Genomic DNA, 19,565 nt, shown 5'->3' on the forward strand with positions numbered 1-19,565 from the left:
AGTCAGAATTCTCGGCAGCAAAATAACAAACTATTCCAATTGTCACCATACCAATATTTATCTAGCAGTAATTAAAACAGAAAATGCTGGAAATATTCCAACCTTTTTCTGTTTTTGTTTTAGCTTTCCAACAGCTGTAAAATTTTGCTTTTGTTTCTTTCATTAGTGTCACATTGGTCATAGCCATTAAAGTGGATAGTATTAGTTTCATTTTGGATATCTGAGAAATATGTGTGGCAAGCATGAAGCTATATTCATATTCTGATTTATTTAGATTTTGCATCCGTGTTTTCTTCTATTCACTCTATTTCGAAAAAAAAGGTGAAAGTGAAATAAATTGACACAGTATTACAGCAATTTATCAAACTGGGTCAAAGAAATTGAGGATACTACTGACTAAACCAAACATAATCACGGCAAGATAACACAGAATGTTTGGGCACTCAAAGTGCATTGTTCAACTCCTAAAAAAGTATACAATCTTCTGTAATCTGGATAATGATTGCTTCCCATAGAAATGCATGCAGAATAAGATATGAGCAAGTTTGGTTAGGTCCTCTGATTTTCACCAGTTTGCCTACATTCTGGTAAAGAAAGAACTGCATCAGTTACATTGTACAATCTACTGGTCTGACCTTCTGTTCAATTGCTATTAACATCAAATGTTCAGTGTATTATTTTATCAATACCAGAGCAATATGCTAATACCAAGCAGACTGTGTGGCAAAGGGAATCTTTAATGCAAATGAAAGATTCATTGCCAGGTTATCTATTATTTGACATGGTTACCAGTTTGCCAAACAATACATTCAGTCAACCATTCAAATCAGCCCACCCTCTATTGTAGTTCACATGTCCATTTTGGCTTTGCTATGCAGGTTTAAAAATAGAAGTATTTTTAATATTCTGTTTATGCTAGAAATTAACCCCCCCTCTTCCCCCCACTAACATGCTTTTGTTTCTCATCATAAGGGTGGTGTTTCTTCATGCAAAGATGTGTTGAAGTAGGTCTATTCTATAGGAGCCTCTACCGGTTACTTCCAGGTTTCCTTTCCCCATTCTGTGTTACAAAGCTTTACTTAAACAAAATGTGTGTACTTTTGCAGTTCAGCAAACTAGAAACATAATATTCTAGGATTAATTCCTAGTAAAATAAAAGAATAAGACCTCATGGTTGAGCTAAAGGCTTAACAGATGTTGAATTTGTGGACTTGATTTATTTTTCCAATCATATTTGAGAATGGGGATTTAAGAAGAAGTCATTTCCTTTTCAGTAACCAGTGGAAGAAGACAATGTCCATTTCCTGAATGGCATTATTGAATTAATACATTGTTAAGAGCTCTTGAAGTCTTCAGAACTGATACCATTTCTTATCTCTGCATTTCAGCATCAACTGGAAAGGAGAAATGAAAATTCCAAGTGAGAGGCTATCAGAAAAAAAGCAATGACATAAACAACCTCAGTAACATTGTTTGCACACAAAAACCTGGTTTCTGGTACAGAGGTGTGTAGATCACGCCACAAACAATCAGTGTTCAATTTTGAATGTTAATTACTTAAGGGGAATGAATTTCTGTAATTTTTCTGCCCAGATACATCAGGTTGAGCACGTTACCTAATTTGAGCTGAATCAAGTTATTTTTCTCTTTTTCTGGCAAGTACCGCTTTTGTAGCACAAGCCTAATGTAGAAACACCTATTGGCAGGAGCTTGTGCCTGAAGGAAGACAGTCAACCAGAACCTAAAAATACCAGCAATGGCTTTGAGCCCCAGAGGTCTCTTTCTCACTTGTTTACTGTGTGGGAAAACAACTTACTTTTCAGAAGCACCCAAAAACATTGCATCCAGGTATTTTTAAATACTAATATTCAGTGTGCTGGAATTAGGGATAACGCCCCTTATTAATACAAGCTTATATGTTAGCCTTGAGAAATGGAGACCTAAGGAAATAAGGCAGGTTCCCTTGTGACATCACTTCCATCTGATGAGTGTAACACACTTCCAGCTGCTGCAGGTATGCTGAACTCGCTGACGATTTCCAGAAGTATTGGAACAATACTCAGGGTTGGACGTTATGGAGGGCCACCTCATTTTCCTCAACTTTGGTTGAGGAAATAGAAACTCCCCAAGTGTAAAGGAAAGGACAATAATTTAAGGTAGGATATCCAGGATTGTAATGTGCTATTTAATCAGTGCCTCTTACTCATACAGGAATATGGCACTGCCTTCATTTAGATTTTTGTAATGATTGCATTTTAAGTTTTCCCAGTTATTTTCTTTCAAGCAGACAGCAACTGTTAGTATGCAGCATAGCTAATGTGCTCAATTCTAATTATACCATTTGATATTGACAAAAAGGGTATTAGTGAGATTTGTTACTTTTGAGAATATTCAACATATACTACATACATAATTAGCTAGCTGTTAGATCAGTTTAATGATGCTGCTTCAACATCTGCCTGTTTTACTGTACAACCTATTCCTTTAAATACAAGGATGCTTAACTGAGTATTGGAATTCATTTTTAGTGCTATTTTTACTATTAGTTACACTGTTTCATTAAAAATACTGGATAATTCATTTAAGGGAAAACATTGAATGATATAATGAAAAATTTGTTTCAGCAACATTTTACAGATGTTACATATGATTTGTCATAGTAAGACCAAAAGACATGGAACAGAAGTCAGCCATTCGGCCCACTGTGTCTGCTCTGTTATTCAATGAAATCTTGGCAGACCTAATAACTCTCAAATCCACTTTCCTGCTGTTTCCCCAACACATTTGATTCCCTTACAAATTAAAAATCAGCTTGTCAATCTTTGTCATGAATGAACCGGCCTTTACCACAGAGGGCTGGTGAGAATTCCTCAGATTCACAACCCTCTTAAGAGATGAAATACCTCCTCATAGCTTTGCGATCTCTTATTCTCAGATTATGCCCTCTGGTCCTAGACACTTCACAAAGGGAAACAACCTTTCTGCATCTAACCTGTTAAGTCCCGTAAAAATCTTGTATATTTCAAAACGGTTGACTCTGACTCTTCTACATAGCAATGAGTACAGGCACATTCTACTCAACATCTCCTCATAAGATATCTAGTATCAACCTAATGAACCTTTTGAAGTCTGTCTCCAGTGGAAAGACACCTTTCCTTATCTTAAGGTCTGGAATATCATTGATTGAGGGTGTCTGCATATAGAACACAGAACATAGAACATCACAGCGCAGTACAGGCCCTTCGACCTCAATGTTGCGCCGACCTGTGGAACCAATCTGAAGCTTATCTATCCTACACTATTCCATTTTCATCCATATGTTATCCAATGACCATTTAAGCCCCCTTAAAGTTGTCGAGTCTACTACTGTTGTAGGCAGTGCATTCGATACCCCTACCACTCTCTGAGTAACGACACTATCTCTGACATCTGCCCTATATCTATCACTCCTCAATTTAAGGCTGTGTCCTCTCGTGCTAGCCATCACTATCTGAGGAAAAAGGCTCTCACTGTCCACCCTACTTAACCCTCTGATGATCTTATATGTCTCAATTAAGTCACCTCTCAATCTTCTTCTCTCTAATGAAATCAGACTCAAGTCCCTCAGTCTTTCCTCATAAGACCTCCCCTCCATACCAGGCAACATCCTAGTAAATCTCCTCTGAATCCTTTCCAAAGCATTCACATCGTTCCTATAACGCAGTGACTAGAATTGTACGCAATATTCCAAGTGCGGCTGCATCAGAGTTTTTTTTACAGCTGCAGCATGACCTCGTGGCTCCAAAACTCAATCCCTCTACCAATAAAAGCTAACTCACTGTATGCCTTCTTAACAAACCTATCAACCTGGGTGGCAACTTTCAGGGATCTGTGTCTATGGACACCACAATCTCTCTGCTCATCTACACTTTCAAAAATCTTACCATTAGCCCAGCACCCTTTATTCCTGTTGCTCCTTCCAAAGTGAATCACCTCACACGTTTCCATATTAAACTCCATTTGCCACCTCTCAGCCCAGCTCTGCAGCTTATCTGTGTCCCTCTGTAACCTGCAACATCTTTCAGCACTATCCCAACTCCACTAACCTTAGTGTCATCGCAAATTTACTAACCCATCCTTCTTGCCCTCATCTAGGTCATTAATAAAAATGACAAGTAACAGTCGACCCAAAACAGATCCTTGGGATACATCATCAGCAACTGAACTCCAGGATGAACATTTCCCATCAAAAACCAGCCTCTGTCTTCTTTCAGCTAGCTAATTTCTGATCCAAACCACTAAACCAACTTCAATCCCATGCCTCTATATTTTGTGCAATACTATGGGGAACCTTATCAAACGCATTACTGAAATCCATATACACCACATCAACCGCTTTACCCTCATCCACCTGTTTGGTCACCTTCTCAAAGAACTCAATAATATTTGTGAGGCATGAACTACCTTTCATAAAACCGTGTTGACTATCCTGAATCAACTTATTCCTTTCTAGATGATTATAAATCCTATCCCTTATAACCTTTTCCAACACTTTACCCACAACTGAAGTAAGGCTCACTGGTCTATAATTACCGGGGTTGTCTCTACTCCCCTTCTTGAACAAGAGGACATTTGCTATCTTCCAGCCTTCTGGCACTATTCCTGTAGACAATGATGACTTAAAGATCAAAGCCAAAGGCTCAGCAATCTCTTCCCTGGCTTCCCAGAGAATCCTAGGATAAAACCCATCTGGCCCAGGGGACTTATCTATTTTCACACTTTCCAGAACTCCTTGTGAAACTCAATCCAGTCTAGTCTAATGGCCTGTAACTCATCTTTCTCCTCGACACCATAGTCTTTTTCCAGTGTGAATACTGACGAAAAAAATTCATTTAGCGCTTCCCCTATATCCTTGATTGGCCCTAATCTTTCTCTTGTCATGCTTTTATTCCTGATATACCTATAGAAAGCTTTAGCGTTTTCCTTGATCCTATCTTCTAATGACTTCTCATGTCCCCTCCTGGCTGAGGGAGGGGACATGAGAAAGTTCTCTCTTTTGGTCTTTCCTGGCTAACTTGTAACTCTCAACTGCCTGAGGTGAGTCTTCATGTCTCATCCTAACATAAGCCTTTTTCCTCTTGACAAGAGATTCAACTTATTTAGTAAACCACGGCTCCCTCTCTCGACCACTTCCTCCCTGTCTGACAGGTACATACTTATCAAGGACGTGCAGAAGCTGTTCCTTGAATAAGCTCCACATTTCAATTGTGCCCATCCCCTGCAATTTCCTTTCCCATCCTATGCATCCTAAATCTTGCCTAATTGCATCATAATTCCCCCAGCAATAACTCTTTCCCTTAGTATATACATATCCCTTTCCATCACTGAAGTAAACATAACTGAATTGTGATCAGTATCACGAAAGTGCTCGCCTACCTCCAAATCTAACACCTGACCAGGTTCATTACCCAATACCAAATCTAATGTGGCCTCGCCTCTTGTTGGCTTGTCTACGTACTGTGTCAGGAAGCCATCCTATACATATTGGACAAAGACTGACCCATCTAAAGTACTCGAACTATAGTATTTTCAGTCTTTATGCACTGTCTCTGAGGATGCTTGCTCCTTATCATTAAGCAAGGGGTCCAAAACTTTGGTATTCTAGCTGTGGTCTGATTGTTGCCTTGTATAATTTTAGCAAAACTTCCCTACTTTAATACTCCATTTTCTTTGAAATAAAGACCAACATCCCATTTGCTTATTATCCACTGAACTTGGATACAAGCTTTCTGGGATTCATGGACAATTTTGTCGTTAATTGAAAAATTACATCTTTACTTGAAGGAAAATTGAGTTCTTTTTAACAAACTTGCTTAGATTTCTGGGGATTTGGGGATTGATGATTTCCAGGTTAACAATGATGCTATGGTTGAGGAGATTTTGGGATTACTTTCTCCAGTGAATGTTTATTGCCTTGTTGCCCTCGAGCAGTTTCTGGATTAGTGGTGCTGGAAGAGCACAGCAGTTCAGGCAGCATCCGAGGACAGGCAAAATCCGAGGACAGGCAAAATCGACATTTTGGTTTGCCTGTCCTCGGATTTTGCCTGTCCTCGGATGCTGCCTGAACTGCTGTGCTCTTCCAGCACCACTAATCCAGAATCTGGTTTCCAGCATCTGCAGTCATTGTTTTTACCTCCTTGAGCAGTTTCTGTCAGCCTTTAAAGTGCAGGAGGTTTAGACCATGGAAGCTTGTGCCATATGGTGCATTGGTGGTGCTGAAGAAATCTCTTGTGTCACTGGGATCTGCCAGCTGCTGTTTTTCCAAGGCCTTATTAGTCCACCATTTGTTTTTGAGCTCCCTTACACTCTTCTGAACATCAGCCTTAGCTTTGGCATTGGCCCCTCTTTTGGCCTTGCAGTTGACGTTATTCTGCCTCACAGAAGGCTGTCTTTTTCTTGGAGATAAGCTGTTCAATTTCTTCGTTTGCTATTCTTGCCGAATCTGATCTTATGGTTTCTGGACTTGTACTGGAGGATGTTATTGCTGGTACTGAGAATGGTTGATTTAAGCAAACTCCAGTGTTCTCCCATGTCCTCTGGGTATTCCTGAAGTAGGTTTTTAGTAAGTGAGGCCTGTTGCATAGTGACTTTGTCATCCAGGCTCTTGATGTCAAATCTTGGCCAGGAGTCCTTCTTCTGAACCCTCCTCTTTCTGTGTAGTCTGACGAGCATTGTGGAATGGATAACGTGGTGATCTTTCTAGCAATCTTCTGAGCCAATCATAGCTTTGGTGACATTCACATCCCAACAGCCCTGGAGCAAACAACAACATAATTAATGAGGTGCCATTGTTTTGATGTGGGTGCCTCCAAAATGCTTTGAACTTGTTTTTCTACTGGAAGAAAGTGTTTGTGATGGTGAGGTTGTACACAGTGCATTTTGTGAGAAGAAGAACTCTACTGGAATTGATGTTGCTAATGAGGTAAAAACAATGACTGCAGATGCTGGAAACCAGATTCTGGATCAGTGGTGCTGGAAGAGCACAGCAGTTCAGGCAGCATCCAAGGATCTTCGATGTTGCCAATACCTTCCTTTCCTATGTTGTCATTCTAAAGGTTGTGGCATTAACCAACCCTGGCATTGAAGTCTTCAAGAAGTATTATCTTGTCTTCCGGTTGTTGTTGAGCATCAGATGGATGATCATGTGCTGGTTGTTGATCCCCACAGGAAGTTCAGAGAGGTAACTGATAAGTTCATCAGCTGCCTTTCCTTTTCAGAAGAGGATGTAATTACCTTTCACCTCTTTCAGTTGCCCTTTGTCTGTAAGGCGGGTTTCGGAAAGAATAGCTAGGTCGATCTGGCATTTCTTCAGTTCTCTGGCTATGATCGCAGTTCTTCTCTCAGTTCAGTCTCTGTAAGCTGGGTCTATTGGGTTCTTACATTCCAGGCTCCAAAGTTTATTATTCTTTGCTTCTGATCACATGTGGGTGATCCCTCTGGATTTGGTAATTCAGTTAGAGGTTTTGAGGCAAACTGTTGTTAGGGCACCTTTTCCAGTTGCCTACTGGGCTGAGCAGAGCGGATCTTAAACTCCATTCTGCTGGAGTGTCACTGGATCTGAAACATTAACTCTGATTTCTCTCCACAGATGCTGCTAGGTTCTGAGTTTATCCAGTAATTTCTGATTTGCTTTAGATCCTAAACAGGTAGCTCAGTCATAGGCACAGCTGCTGAAATGCTCTATCTGCCGCATCCAGGAGCAAGACGACTGAATCTGACACCCACCACCTAATGTGTCAGTTTGTGACTGAGGGCTTCCAGATTTCACAATCCTGCCTAATATGCCACTATAACTTTTGTCTGGAATGTAACTAGGATTGGTACCTCTTGAGAGGATACCTGTGTGTGGGGAGGCTGGTGCACAGACAGCTGCCATACAGACTTTGACAGATAGGGGTCAAAACCAAGTGGCATGGAGACCAAGACAATTTGCAGCCCTTTGCTGTTGTAGCCTCACAATCAGTGTGTTGCTCTAATTTAAGTTCAGCCATCATTCTCTGTCTGATCCCACATTGAGGTCTTCATGGACTGTGCTTTGTCTGGAACTTCCCCTTGATCTTACTGTCATGGATGACCGCGCCAGGAGTTACATTTCAGAAGGTTTAGCTCTCGGGTTCATTGGTATGCATAAGCCTCTCCACCCCAAAAATGAGGTGATCCTCAGAGATGTTATGTAATAATATTATGTAATTATGTATTATGTAATAATTATGCCAAATCATCTATCTTTCCCTGAAAAAATATTTTACAGGTGGAATTTTATTCAAGAACATTAATGTTGCAGATTTTTAACCAAAAGTTAATTTTTTTCTGCTTATGTTTTTCCATTAATCCCATGTGTGTCTTTGTACAAGAAGCTAAATAATAATTTAAATGTATTTTATATTCACTTTTTATTTCCTGATCTGTGTTCTTCAACAGATTTGTTGAATAGTCTCTTTGATTTTTCTGTCACAGAAGTGCTGAGATCAAGTAGATGTGGACATTACTGGTAATCTATTTTGCTTTTATCTTGTGCTTTAAGACAATTCTGCTTTCTGTACATCGAATACTGTCTGGACTATCTTTGGCTGTGAGTGACTGCAATATGCATTGTAACTGAGGATGCTTGGTCCTTATCATTAAGCAAGGCTCTTCGTCTGTCGACACTTTATTTGTATCTGCAGATGGTTTAATCAGGTACAGTTTTCTCTTCAAATGCTGATTCTAAACTGGTATCTCTTACTGATGTTGGAGTCATGTGTTCAATTGCATCATGATGTACATGAATCACATTATACCACATCACTGACAAGTGTGCTATAGGTTTCTGGATGTGAAAGATGCACAGTGAAAGCTGTTCCTTCATTGCTAACTGCTAAATTCACTTCAGTGAGTTTCTGAAGCAAAAATCCCATTTTGTGAATCTGACTCACTGTCACTCTAAGTTATTTGCATCAACTGGATGTTTTATAGGATGTTGTCATTTTTAGTGCAAATTTGTCATCTCATCATGTTATCTATTGACTCATCTGTACATGGATGACATCAGCATTTTCAACTCAGATCCATTGCCAGTGCATAGATTCATGAACATTTGTGACTATTTTGAATTGTCTTTTGGGGGGCAAGGTAAATCAAGGCTAGAGTGACAAGATGTGGTGGAAATTGGGCAGATGGGAGCACTGCTCCCTCTGATTGTGGGTAAAAAGCTGGTCATCAGGTGTGAGGCACTCTCTCTGCTATTGTACATGGTGCAGCTCTGTGGACTACCCCCCGAGCCTGAGCCATTGCAGTTACCCAAGCCATCTTCCACTTCATCTACTGGGAAACAGCTGGGAAATATTGGTAACAGTATGAAATAATTCACTCACACTGGATTGGAAGAACCTAACCTTTCATTTGGTGTAATGTTAACCTGAGTGAGTTTGGGTTTGGCTGAGGGCTTAGATGTTAAAGCTTAAAAATTTCAAAACAAATTTTGTCCAAGTAGTCAGCCTCCAAGTTTTACTGAGACATAGTAGTGGGGTGGGAATCCAACCCATTCCCAGGTGAGGGACTGCTATTTAAATATGCTAAAGAGGTTAAAAGCTTCAAGTTTAATTGTGGCCTATGGATTTCCAAACACTGGGGATTCCAGGAGTAAGTGAGGACTGCAGATGCTGGAGATCAGAGCTGAAAAATGTGTTGCTGGAAAAGCGCAGCAGTTTAGGCAGCATCCAAGGAGCAGGAGAATTAACGTTTCGGGCATAAGCCCTTCTTCCAGGAGGACACAACAGCCTCGGAAAGAAGGTAAACCCCACTGTCTTTGTGTGGGTGAGGGGGAAAGATATGGTGGGGGGGAAGGAAAGAGAGAACGAGATCAGAACTGTTTTCTCTACAGGTCCTCAATATCTCCAGACAAACTCATAGTGAGGATTGGAATCTTTTGGACACTTAAACTGGGGATCACAGAACTGGTATCCCACCCTCCAGGATAAGATTCTTTTCCCAGTGTCAGAAGAGGCAGCTCTGGAATTAAACGACAACTTTGGGATCAGGACTTGGACTCTCCACATGAGTTAATGACCGGATGACCTAGTCTTGTGTTGTCATTCAGGATTTTCTCTGTCCAGCAGGAAGCAAGCCCATTTATCAATTAATGACTTCCCAGTGGAAAACCTGTTTGGGTCACATGTCACACGGTAAGGTGTTGTAGGAAAACTCAAATTTGAGTTTTCTCATGTGCTATTGAATTTCATGAGCAAGTGAAAGTTTCATCAGTGCTTCAGCTCAGAGACTGACAATGAAAGATTAGGTCAAATTTCTGTCCTAGCTTTCCAACAGTTATTACAAGTATAAAGTTTATAAGATGGTTATGATTTGGAGCTCTTTAAGGTAAAATGGAAGGAGGAAGAAGTTCATATGACCTGGCCAAAGGTCTGCTGAACAATTCAGTGGCTTGGTTGCTGTGGAATTGAAAGGACCATAAGTCAAGAGGTTTGTTGAGAAGGTACAAGCTATTCACATCCATTGAAAAAAGCAAGAGCAGCTGTGCTGACTGAGGAGATTGTTCGTTTCCAAGTCTTACATGGCAGTTTTAGGAATATTAGGCTTTATAAATGGTTAATTTAAAGTCAGTTTAATTTCAAGTTAGAATACAGTTGGAGTCTGGAAAATAGCTAATTAGCATTTATACCTGCATATAATGTCTGGTGTGATTCAAGTTGTCATAGAAATGACTTTGAGAAGGGAAGAGCCCTTAGAAAGTCATTATACGATTGTCTTAGAGGTTTTCTTAACATAACACATCACTGAACCTCTCAGACAAAGTTAGTCTACAAAAACTGAAATAGAGGAATAGGGGATAGCAGGAATATTGAGATAGATGTTGTGTACCGGAAGCAGAGAAAAATGATGATTCTCGTATTCATTACACAATGCAAGTGGGAGCTTACATTCCAATTGAAGAGAATGCATCTGTGGGAATTTAAAAGGAGAATGGAAGATTTACATATTTTGGGCTAGCTAAGGAACCTCTCGTGTCAGCCTCAGAGTTGAAGATAGACTCTAATCCCAGAACTATCTGACTGGTCCATTTAAAGGGAGTAAAATAATAACTGTGGTATGAGATTGTCAGTTGTGTTCAAAGTCAGAAGGAGAAATTCTCTTTAGTGTAAGATTAAGACAAAGTTCCTTCTAGTTTGTTTGTCTTAGAACTTGAAATCTTGATATGTGATCTTACTTACGCAGTCCCTAGAAATTCGAATGTTTTGAACTTGTTCATGGGATATGGCCATTGGTGGCCAGGCCAGCATTTTTGCTGAACCCTAAATGCCTTGGGACAGTTAAGAATCAATCTTCTTATTGTGGTCAAAGTCACATGTAGGCCAGACCAGATAAGGACAGCAAATGTCCTTTCTTAAACAAAGGACAGCAATGACCAGATTGGCTGTTATGACAATTGACAATAGTTATGTGGTCACCATTGGGGTAGTTGTTTTGTTATTACAGATTGACAAAATTCAGATTTCACTGTTTGTAGCAGGGGAATTTGAATCTATGACTCTAGATCATTAACCTGGGTTCTGGATTCCTATTCCCACCATATGACATTCCTGATATGTCACCACCTCTCCCTTTCACTTATTCTATTTGTTGCAAGGTGAAAATTCTTTAAGTAAGTGTTTTTACCTCATGTGCATGTTTAGAGAATGTCTCTGCGCTCGCCATCATGGCTGCAGTTCGGTCTTCCAGTTCACCCAGTCTCTGTCCACGTTCATCCAAAGCAATCCGAGCACGGGCTAGATCTCCAACAACTCCAGATGCTGCACCCTTAACTCCCTCAATTCCACCAGGTCCAGGGATATGCTGGGCAAGAGTCCGAGATGCCTTGCCTGCTGAAGCTTCACCAACTAAAGAGTAGAAATATTAGGAAAATATATTTACTGGATGGTTTTCAATATCCCAAAAAACAAATGCCTACATTTATTTTGTCCAGAGAGTGGTAAAACACATAGCTGGACTTTAGGATTTTTAAAATTTCTTCTGTAGTGTGTATCAGCAGGACATTTAGGAAGCTATGCCAAAGGGATTAAACAATTAAATGGACATTGCATATGTTTTTAAAATTATTTTGATGTTGGAAACAGTAGCTAAAGCAAATTTGCAAGTTGATTCTAGAGTTTGTGATAATGGAGCATTTCTAGTAGGAAAAGGGGATGCTGGTAGTTTAGTGCTAATATCACCAGATCGTAATTCAGAGGTCAAGACAAATGCTATGAAACACAAATTCAGATCCCACCACATTGGCTTAAATTCAATTAATAAATCTGGAAAAGAATGAAAATCATCACATACATTGTGATGGTAAAAATGAAAGTTATAATTCCAGTGTCAGGATGTGTGTGTGGCATGGAAAGAAACTTGCAAGAGTTGATGTTTTCAAATGAATGCTGCTCTTGTTTGTCATGTTGATGGAGGTAATGGGTTTTACAGATGCTGTGGAAAGAAATTTAGTGAGTTACCATAATGAATTTTGTAAACCATTATACTGCAGGCCTTGTGGATTGGTGGTGGAATGAATGAGTGTTTAAATATAAATTTAAGAGCTCTGACAAAGAAATAACAGCCTTCTTCAAAGAGTTACTAGACCTGAAACCTAACTCTGTTTCCCCTCCACAAATGCTGCCAGAGCTGAGATTTTCTAGCAGGTTTTCACTCTTGTTTTGGTTTTCCAATATCTGCAGTTCTTTGGGTTTTTTTGGGTCAAGTAAAATGTGTTCTCTGACAGGTAGGAAGTTATGGATGGTACCAGTGTCTTTGACCACCAAATGTATACAAACTGTCATCAACTGCAGAAACCTGAGCTCCAGCAGTGGCAAGAGGCACTGTGCCATGGGCTTGAGAACTAGGTGGATAGCATTTTGGAGAGGTGATCACACTACAGCTAAGACCTTGCAAGCAAATTGGATGGATGAGCCATCGGGCAGTCCAAAAGAATAAAGTAGGTAGTGCAGAAGTTTCTCCCTCAGTCTAGTGTCCCACTTGTTAATCACTTTTTCATTTTCCACAATGGTCATGTTTATGACTCAACAGTATAAGGGAAGAGAGGAAGAACAGAATAGATTATAATACATGAATAAGAATATTAATAGGGGATTCATTAATTAGGGGAAACGGCTAGAATGTTTGTGGTCCTAAATGTGGCTCCAGGATGGAATATTGCCTCCCTGGTTCCAGGTACAGTGATATCACAGAGTAGCTGCAGGACATTTTTCCAGGGGACAGATGAACAGCCAGGAGTGCCAGAAGTGCTGGTCCGTAGAGATATTTTGTAGAGATTCAAGAAGGAGGGGTAACTTCATTTGAAACTTACAAAATTCTTACAAGGTATATTAGAAAGGGTATGGAAATGTCTCCCTTGGCTGGGAACCTAAAACCAGGGGACATTGTCTCAGGATAATGAGAACGCCATTTAAGATTGAGGAATTGCTTCATGCAGAGTGTGGTGAATGTTCCGAATTGTCTACTTCATTGGCTGTGGAAACTTAGTAATTGAGCAAGATCAAGACATAATTTGATATATTTCTAGAGACAATTGACATCAAGGGATTTTGAGACGGAAGACATCAAGGATATTGCAGGAAAGTGGCATTGAGGTAGATGGTCAGCCATGATCTAATTGAATGAAGGAGTACGCTCAATAGACTATATGGCCTACTCCTGTTATGATGTTGTTATATGTCTGTTACTTTGAGCATGTGAGCAAGGAACCCAACAAAAATGAATGATTCACTCAACATCTCAGTACTTATCCTGTCAATCCCATGCATGATTTTAAATATTTCAATGAAAGTACTTCTCATTCTTCTAAAGTCTAGAGAACTTCGACCCAATTTACTCAATTCCTTATCATTGGTTCCAAGGATGTGTGTTGTTCCATCTGGTAAACCTTCATCATGTTACTTCTGAAGTAAGAATATATTTTATTAAATATGGAGGTTTAATGTCTACGTGTGTTTTCATTAAAACTCTGCACAATTATTGTTAGACTTATTTATTATGCTTCAACATCCTTGCTATTTGCTTTCATAATTGCTTGCTGCACCTACATACAAACGTTGTGTGTTCTTTAGAATTTGAATAGATATTGGAACATATTTACTTACTCCATAGCAACATGCATATATTATGAAAACACATAGCTCACTTAAAGAAAAGAAAAATAAACTTTTAATTTGAGAAGAGGGGAGGAAGGCAAATTGGTACAAAAAAAGTGAGGAAATTTGCCCTTCCATCATATTATGAAACATAAATTTGAAAATAAACCTATCCTTATTTTACTTATCATATAAAATATTTTAATGTCAACGTGTCTGACCAAAAACAGTGTAAAAGAATGTTTAAATTATGACAATTGGGAAATGTTGTGATGACATGCTACTGCACCTCCTGACCAACTTACATAGCTCTTCTCTGTCAAATGTTTGTCCACTTCCACCAAACAGCCCCTTTAAGAAGCCTCTGTTTTGGGCTTCTGGAGTTTCAATAGGGCTAAACAAATCTCCAAGCATTTCCTGAAAAAAGTGGAAATTTAGTGTCAATAACCACAAATTCATGAATAAAAAAGGCAGCTGAGAGAAATGGTATTGACTAGTTGTAATTATTTAGCTAAGATAATTAATTGTAGCAACAATAAGGAGACAATTCACCAGAATTGTTACTGTGGCCTCTGGTTGCAAGGTTTGAGGCAGCCCCGGTAATTAATCTTACTGCAATTATCAGTGAGCTTAGATACCTGCTATAATACAGAAAACTAATTTTCTTCTATTCAATTTGGTCAGTAACCAAATGGTTTACAAACAGTGAAGCAATACAAATAGATTTAGATAAGCCACTTTCAATTAACATGAGTGATATATATTAAACTATACTTAAATTCATGGAGTTTTATTTGATACATTTTATTTTCAACAAGTTGTGGTCTTAAGCCAAAATAAGCAATTATTCCCGGAGCTGCTGCTGCTGCAATGCACAGAGTGTCATTCTAGCTGATATTAACTACTGAAACCATTCAAAATCATAGTTTGGGCGAAGCCAGAAATAACTATTTGATCTTGAATTTTCCACCAAGTTGATTAGTTTTTTTTTAAACATAGGGCAATCAAAAAGAAACATGTCCAAGGAAAAGCATTAGATGTAATTTGTTCTGAAAAAATGTTTTGTTAACTTTAACATTACTTTGTATATTATCTTATGGTACAAAGTACAAACTACTAATGTGATATTTTCTTTCAGTTTTGTGAGGTAGGTTGACTGACATTTCTATATAAAGAACAAAGAGAGTTACAGCACAGAACCAGACTCTTTGGCCCTCCAAGTCTGTGCCAATCATCATGCCCTAACTAAACTAAAAAACAAGCTTTCTTCCCTTATTCAGTTCTTATTCCTAAATTCCTTCCCTATTCATATAACCATCCAGATGCTTTTTAAATGTCACCAATGTGCCTGCTTCCACCATCTCTTCTGGCAGTGTGTTCCAGGTTCCTACCACTCTCTATGTGAAAAACTTGTCTCATACATTTCCCTTAAACTTTCCCCCTCTCATAATGAACCTTTGCCCCCTTGTAATTGAAACTTCAACCCTGGGAAAAAGCCTCTGACTATCCAACCTATCTATACCTCTCATAATTTTGTAGACCTCTAACAGGTTTCCTCTCAGCCGCCGTCCTTCCAGTGAAAACAATCCTACTCTTTTTAACCTTTCCTCCTAGCCAATGTCCTTGAGACCAGGCAACATCCTGGTGAACCTGTTCTGCACTCTTTCCCAAGCTCCCATATCCATCTGGTATTGCAGCGACCAAATCTGCACACAATACTCCAAATGTGGCCGAACAAGGGTTGTATATAGCTGCAACATAGTCTGCCAACTCTTGTACTCCATGCCATGGCTGATGAAGGCAAGCATGCCATATGCCTTCTTCATCATCTTGGCCAGAAGAAAGTGAGGACTGCAGATGCTGGAGATCAGACTCAAGAGTATGTTGTTGGAAGCAACAGCGTGTCAGGGAGCATCCGAGGAGCAGGAGAATCAACGTTTTGGGCATCAGACCTGGTGAAGGGCTTATACCTGATAGGTTGTTTCTCGTGCTCCTCAGATACTGCCTGACCTACTGTGCTTTTCCAGCAACACACACTCGATTCATCACCTTGGCCACCTGTGTTGCCACTTTAGGGAACTGTCCGTATGTTAATGTTCCTAAGGGTTCTGCCATTTACAGTATAATTCACATCTAAATGTGATCCTCCAAATTACATCAACTCGCATTTGTTTGAATTAAACTCCAGCAGAAACTTCAGTGTCCAAGTCGCCAATCTATCAATCTATATCCTGTTGTATTCTTTTACAATCGTCGGAACTATCATCAACTCCACCAATCTTCATGTCATCTGCAAAATTACTAACCAGACCATCTACATTTTCCTCCAGATCATTTATATAGAAAACACACAGAGGACCTAAGACTGATCCCTGTGGATCACTAGTTATTGTCTCCATTATGAAAAACACCCTTCCATTGCTATCCTTTGTCTTCTATGACCAAGCCAGTTTTGTACCATCTAGCCAGCCTATCCCCAATCCCATGTGAGTTTAGTTTTTGTACCAATCTGCCATGTAGGACTTTATCAAATGCCTTACTAAAGTCCATATAAACTACATCCACAGTTCCTCCCTCATCAATAATCATAGAGTCATAGAAATGTACAGCATGGAAACAGACCCGTCGGTCCAACTTGTCCATGCTGATTAGATATCTCAATCCAATCTAGTTCCACCTGCCAGCATCCGCCCATATCCCTCCAAACCCTTCCTATTCATATACCCATCCAGATACCTTTTAAATGTTGCAATCATACTAGCCTCCTCTGGCAGCTCATTCCATACACGTACCACCCTCTGTGTGAAAAAGTTGTCCCTTTCATCTCTTTTATATCTTTCCCCTCTCAGCCTAAACCTATGCCCTCTAGTTCTGGACTCCCCCACCCCAGGGAAGAGACTTTGTCTATTTATCCTATCCATGCCCGTCATGATTTTGTAAACCGCTACAAGGTCACCCCTCAGCCTCCAGAGAAAACAGCCCCAGCCTATTCAGCCTCTCCCCATAGCTCAAATCCTCCAACCCTGGCAACATCCTTGTAAATCTTTTCTGAATCCTTTCAAGTTTCACAACATCTTTCCGATAGGAAGGAGACCAGAATTGCACGCAATATTCCAACAGTGGCCTAACCAATGTCCTGTACAGCTGCAACATGACCTCCCAACTCCTGTACTCTATACTCTGACCAATAAAGGAAAGCATACCAAACGCCTTCTTCACTATCCTTTCAAGGAGCTATGAACCTGCACTCCAAGGTCTCTTTGTTCAGCAACACTCCTGAGGACCTTACCATTAAGTGTGTAAGTTCTACTAAGATTTGCTTTCCCAAAATGCAGCACCTCACATTTATCTGAATTAAACTCCATCTTCCACTTCTCAGCCCTTTGGCCTATCTGATCAAGATCCCATTATAATCTGAGGTAACCTTCTTCGCTGTCCACTACACCTCCACTTTTGGTATCATCTGCAAATTTACTAACCACATCTCTTCTGGTCACCTCCAAATCATTTATATAAATGATGAAAAATAGTGGACCCACCACCGATCCTTGTGGCACTCCACTGGTCACAGGCCTCCAGTCTGAAAAATAACTCTCCACCACCAACCTCTAACTTCTACCTTTGAGCCAGTTCTGTATCCAAATGGCTAGTTCAAAAATTTTCATCGCCTCTTCAAAAAATTCAATCCGATTGGTGAGACATGAACTTTCCCGTACAAATCCACGTTGTCTTTAACTAACTAGTCCAATTTCTTCCAAATGATCATATATCTTGCCCCTCAGCATCTTTTCCAAGAGTTTTCCCACCACAGACATCAGGCTCACCAGCTGATAATTTCCTGGATTATCCTTTCTTCATTTCTTAAACAAGGGAACAACATTGGCTAAACTCCAGTCCTCTGGAATCTTACCTGCGGTCAAAAAGGATTTGAAGATATCTGCTAATGCCCCAGGTACCTCTTCCCTTGCCTCGAAGTAACCTGGGATATAATCCATCTGGCCCTTGGACTTCAAGATTAGAGTGTTGCTGGAAAAGCACAGCAGGTTAGGCAGCATCCAAGGAGCAGGATAATTTACTTTTCTGGCAAAAGCCCTTCATCATTCCCAATTTTCCTGCTCCTCGGATGCTGACCTGCTGTGCCTTTCCAGCACCACTCTAATCTCTTGACTCTAATCTCCCGCACCTGCAGTACCCACTTCTATCTGGCCCTTTGACTTGTCTACCTTAATGCAATTTAGGATACCCAAAATTTTCTCCTTCAATATACTGACATTTTCACATACTCATCCCTGATCTCAACATCAGTCATGTGCTTCTCCTTGGTGAATACCAATACAAAGTATTCATTAAGGATCTCTCTCACTTCCTGTGGCTCCACGAATAACTTCCCAACTTTATCCTTGAGTGCTACCCTCTTTTTCTAATATATGCATAAAAAGCCTGGGATTGTCATTGACCCTGTTTGCTAAAGACGTTTCATGGCTCCTTTCAGTTTTCCTAATTCTGCATTTAAATTTCTTCCTAATTTCTCTATATTCCTCAAGGGCTTTATCAGTTTGTAGTTACCTAGACCAATTGTATGCATTTTTTAACCTTTTGACTAAGCTTTCAATTTTCTTGTCATCCACAGTTCCTAAGTCCTGCCATTCCTATCCTTCAGGTTTGCAGGGACATGCATGTCCTGCACTTTAACCAATGATCTTTAAAAGAACAAAGAAGAACAAAGAAAATTACAGCGCAGGAACAGGCCCTTCTGTCCTTCATGCCTGCACTGATCCAGATCCTCTATCTAAACCTGTTGTCTATTTTCTAAGGGTCTGTATCCCTGTGCTCCCTGCCCATTCATGTGTCTGTCTAGATACACGTTAAATGATGCTATTGTGCCTGCCTCTACCACCTCCACTGGCAATGTGTTCCAGGCATTCACCACCCTCTGCATGAAGAACTTTCCACACATATCTCCCCTAAACTTTTCCTCTCTCACTATGAACTTGTGACCCCTTTTCAATGAGTCTCCCACTCTGAAAAAAGCTTCTTGCTATCCACCTCGTGTATACCTCTCATGATTTTGTAGACCTCAATCAGGTGCCCCCCTCAACCTCCGTCTTTCTAATGAAAATAATCCTAAACTACTCAACGTCTCCTCAGTTAGAACCCTCCACACCAGGCAACATCCTGGTGAACCTTCTCTGCACCCTCTCCAAAGAATCCACGTCCTTCTGCTAATGTGGTGATCAGAACTGTAGGCAGTATTCCAAATGTGGCCAAACCAAAGTCTTATACAACTGTAACATAACCTGCCATCTCCTGTAATCAATACCCCATCCAATGAAGGAAAGCATGCCTATGTCTTCTTGACCACGCTATTCACCTGCATGCCACCTTCAGGGAACAATGGACCTGAAC

At 40.1% G+C, this 19,565-nt stretch overlaps 1 protein-coding gene across 28 annotated transcripts in view; it reads right to left on the reverse strand.

Annotated features, from left to right (window-relative positions):
* Nucleotides 1-946: 946 nt before the first annotated feature.
* Nucleotides 947-19,565, reverse strand: part of stxbp5l (syntaxin binding protein 5L) — a 546,418-nt gene continuing 527,799 nt past the window's right edge. For 26 of the 28 annotated variants that reach the window (XM_087992753.1, XM_087992749.1, XM_087992757.1 and 23 more), the window contains 3 exons: nucleotides 14,465-14,576; nucleotides 11,692-11,912; nucleotides 947-1,394 (listed from right to left, as the gene is read on the reverse strand). In XM_087992753.1, the coding sequence (XP_087848879.1) occupies nucleotides 1,353-1,394; nucleotides 11,692-11,912; nucleotides 14,465-14,576 (375 nt within the window). In that variant the 3' untranslated portion in view covers nucleotides 947-1,352. The remainder of the gene's footprint in view (nucleotides 1,395-11,691; nucleotides 11,913-14,464; nucleotides 14,577-19,565) is intronic. The other 2 variants (XM_087992760.1, XM_087992758.1) reach the window with 1 other exon arrangement.

Source organism: Chiloscyllium plagiosum, unplaced genomic scaffold, assembly GCF_037043375.1.
Source record: "Chiloscyllium plagiosum isolate Xiang-an unplaced genomic scaffold, Cpla_swu_hap1 HiC_scaffold_12, whole genome shotgun sequence".
Taxonomy (NCBI): domain Eukaryota; kingdom Metazoa; phylum Chordata; class Chondrichthyes; order Orectolobiformes; family Hemiscylliidae; genus Chiloscyllium; species Chiloscyllium plagiosum.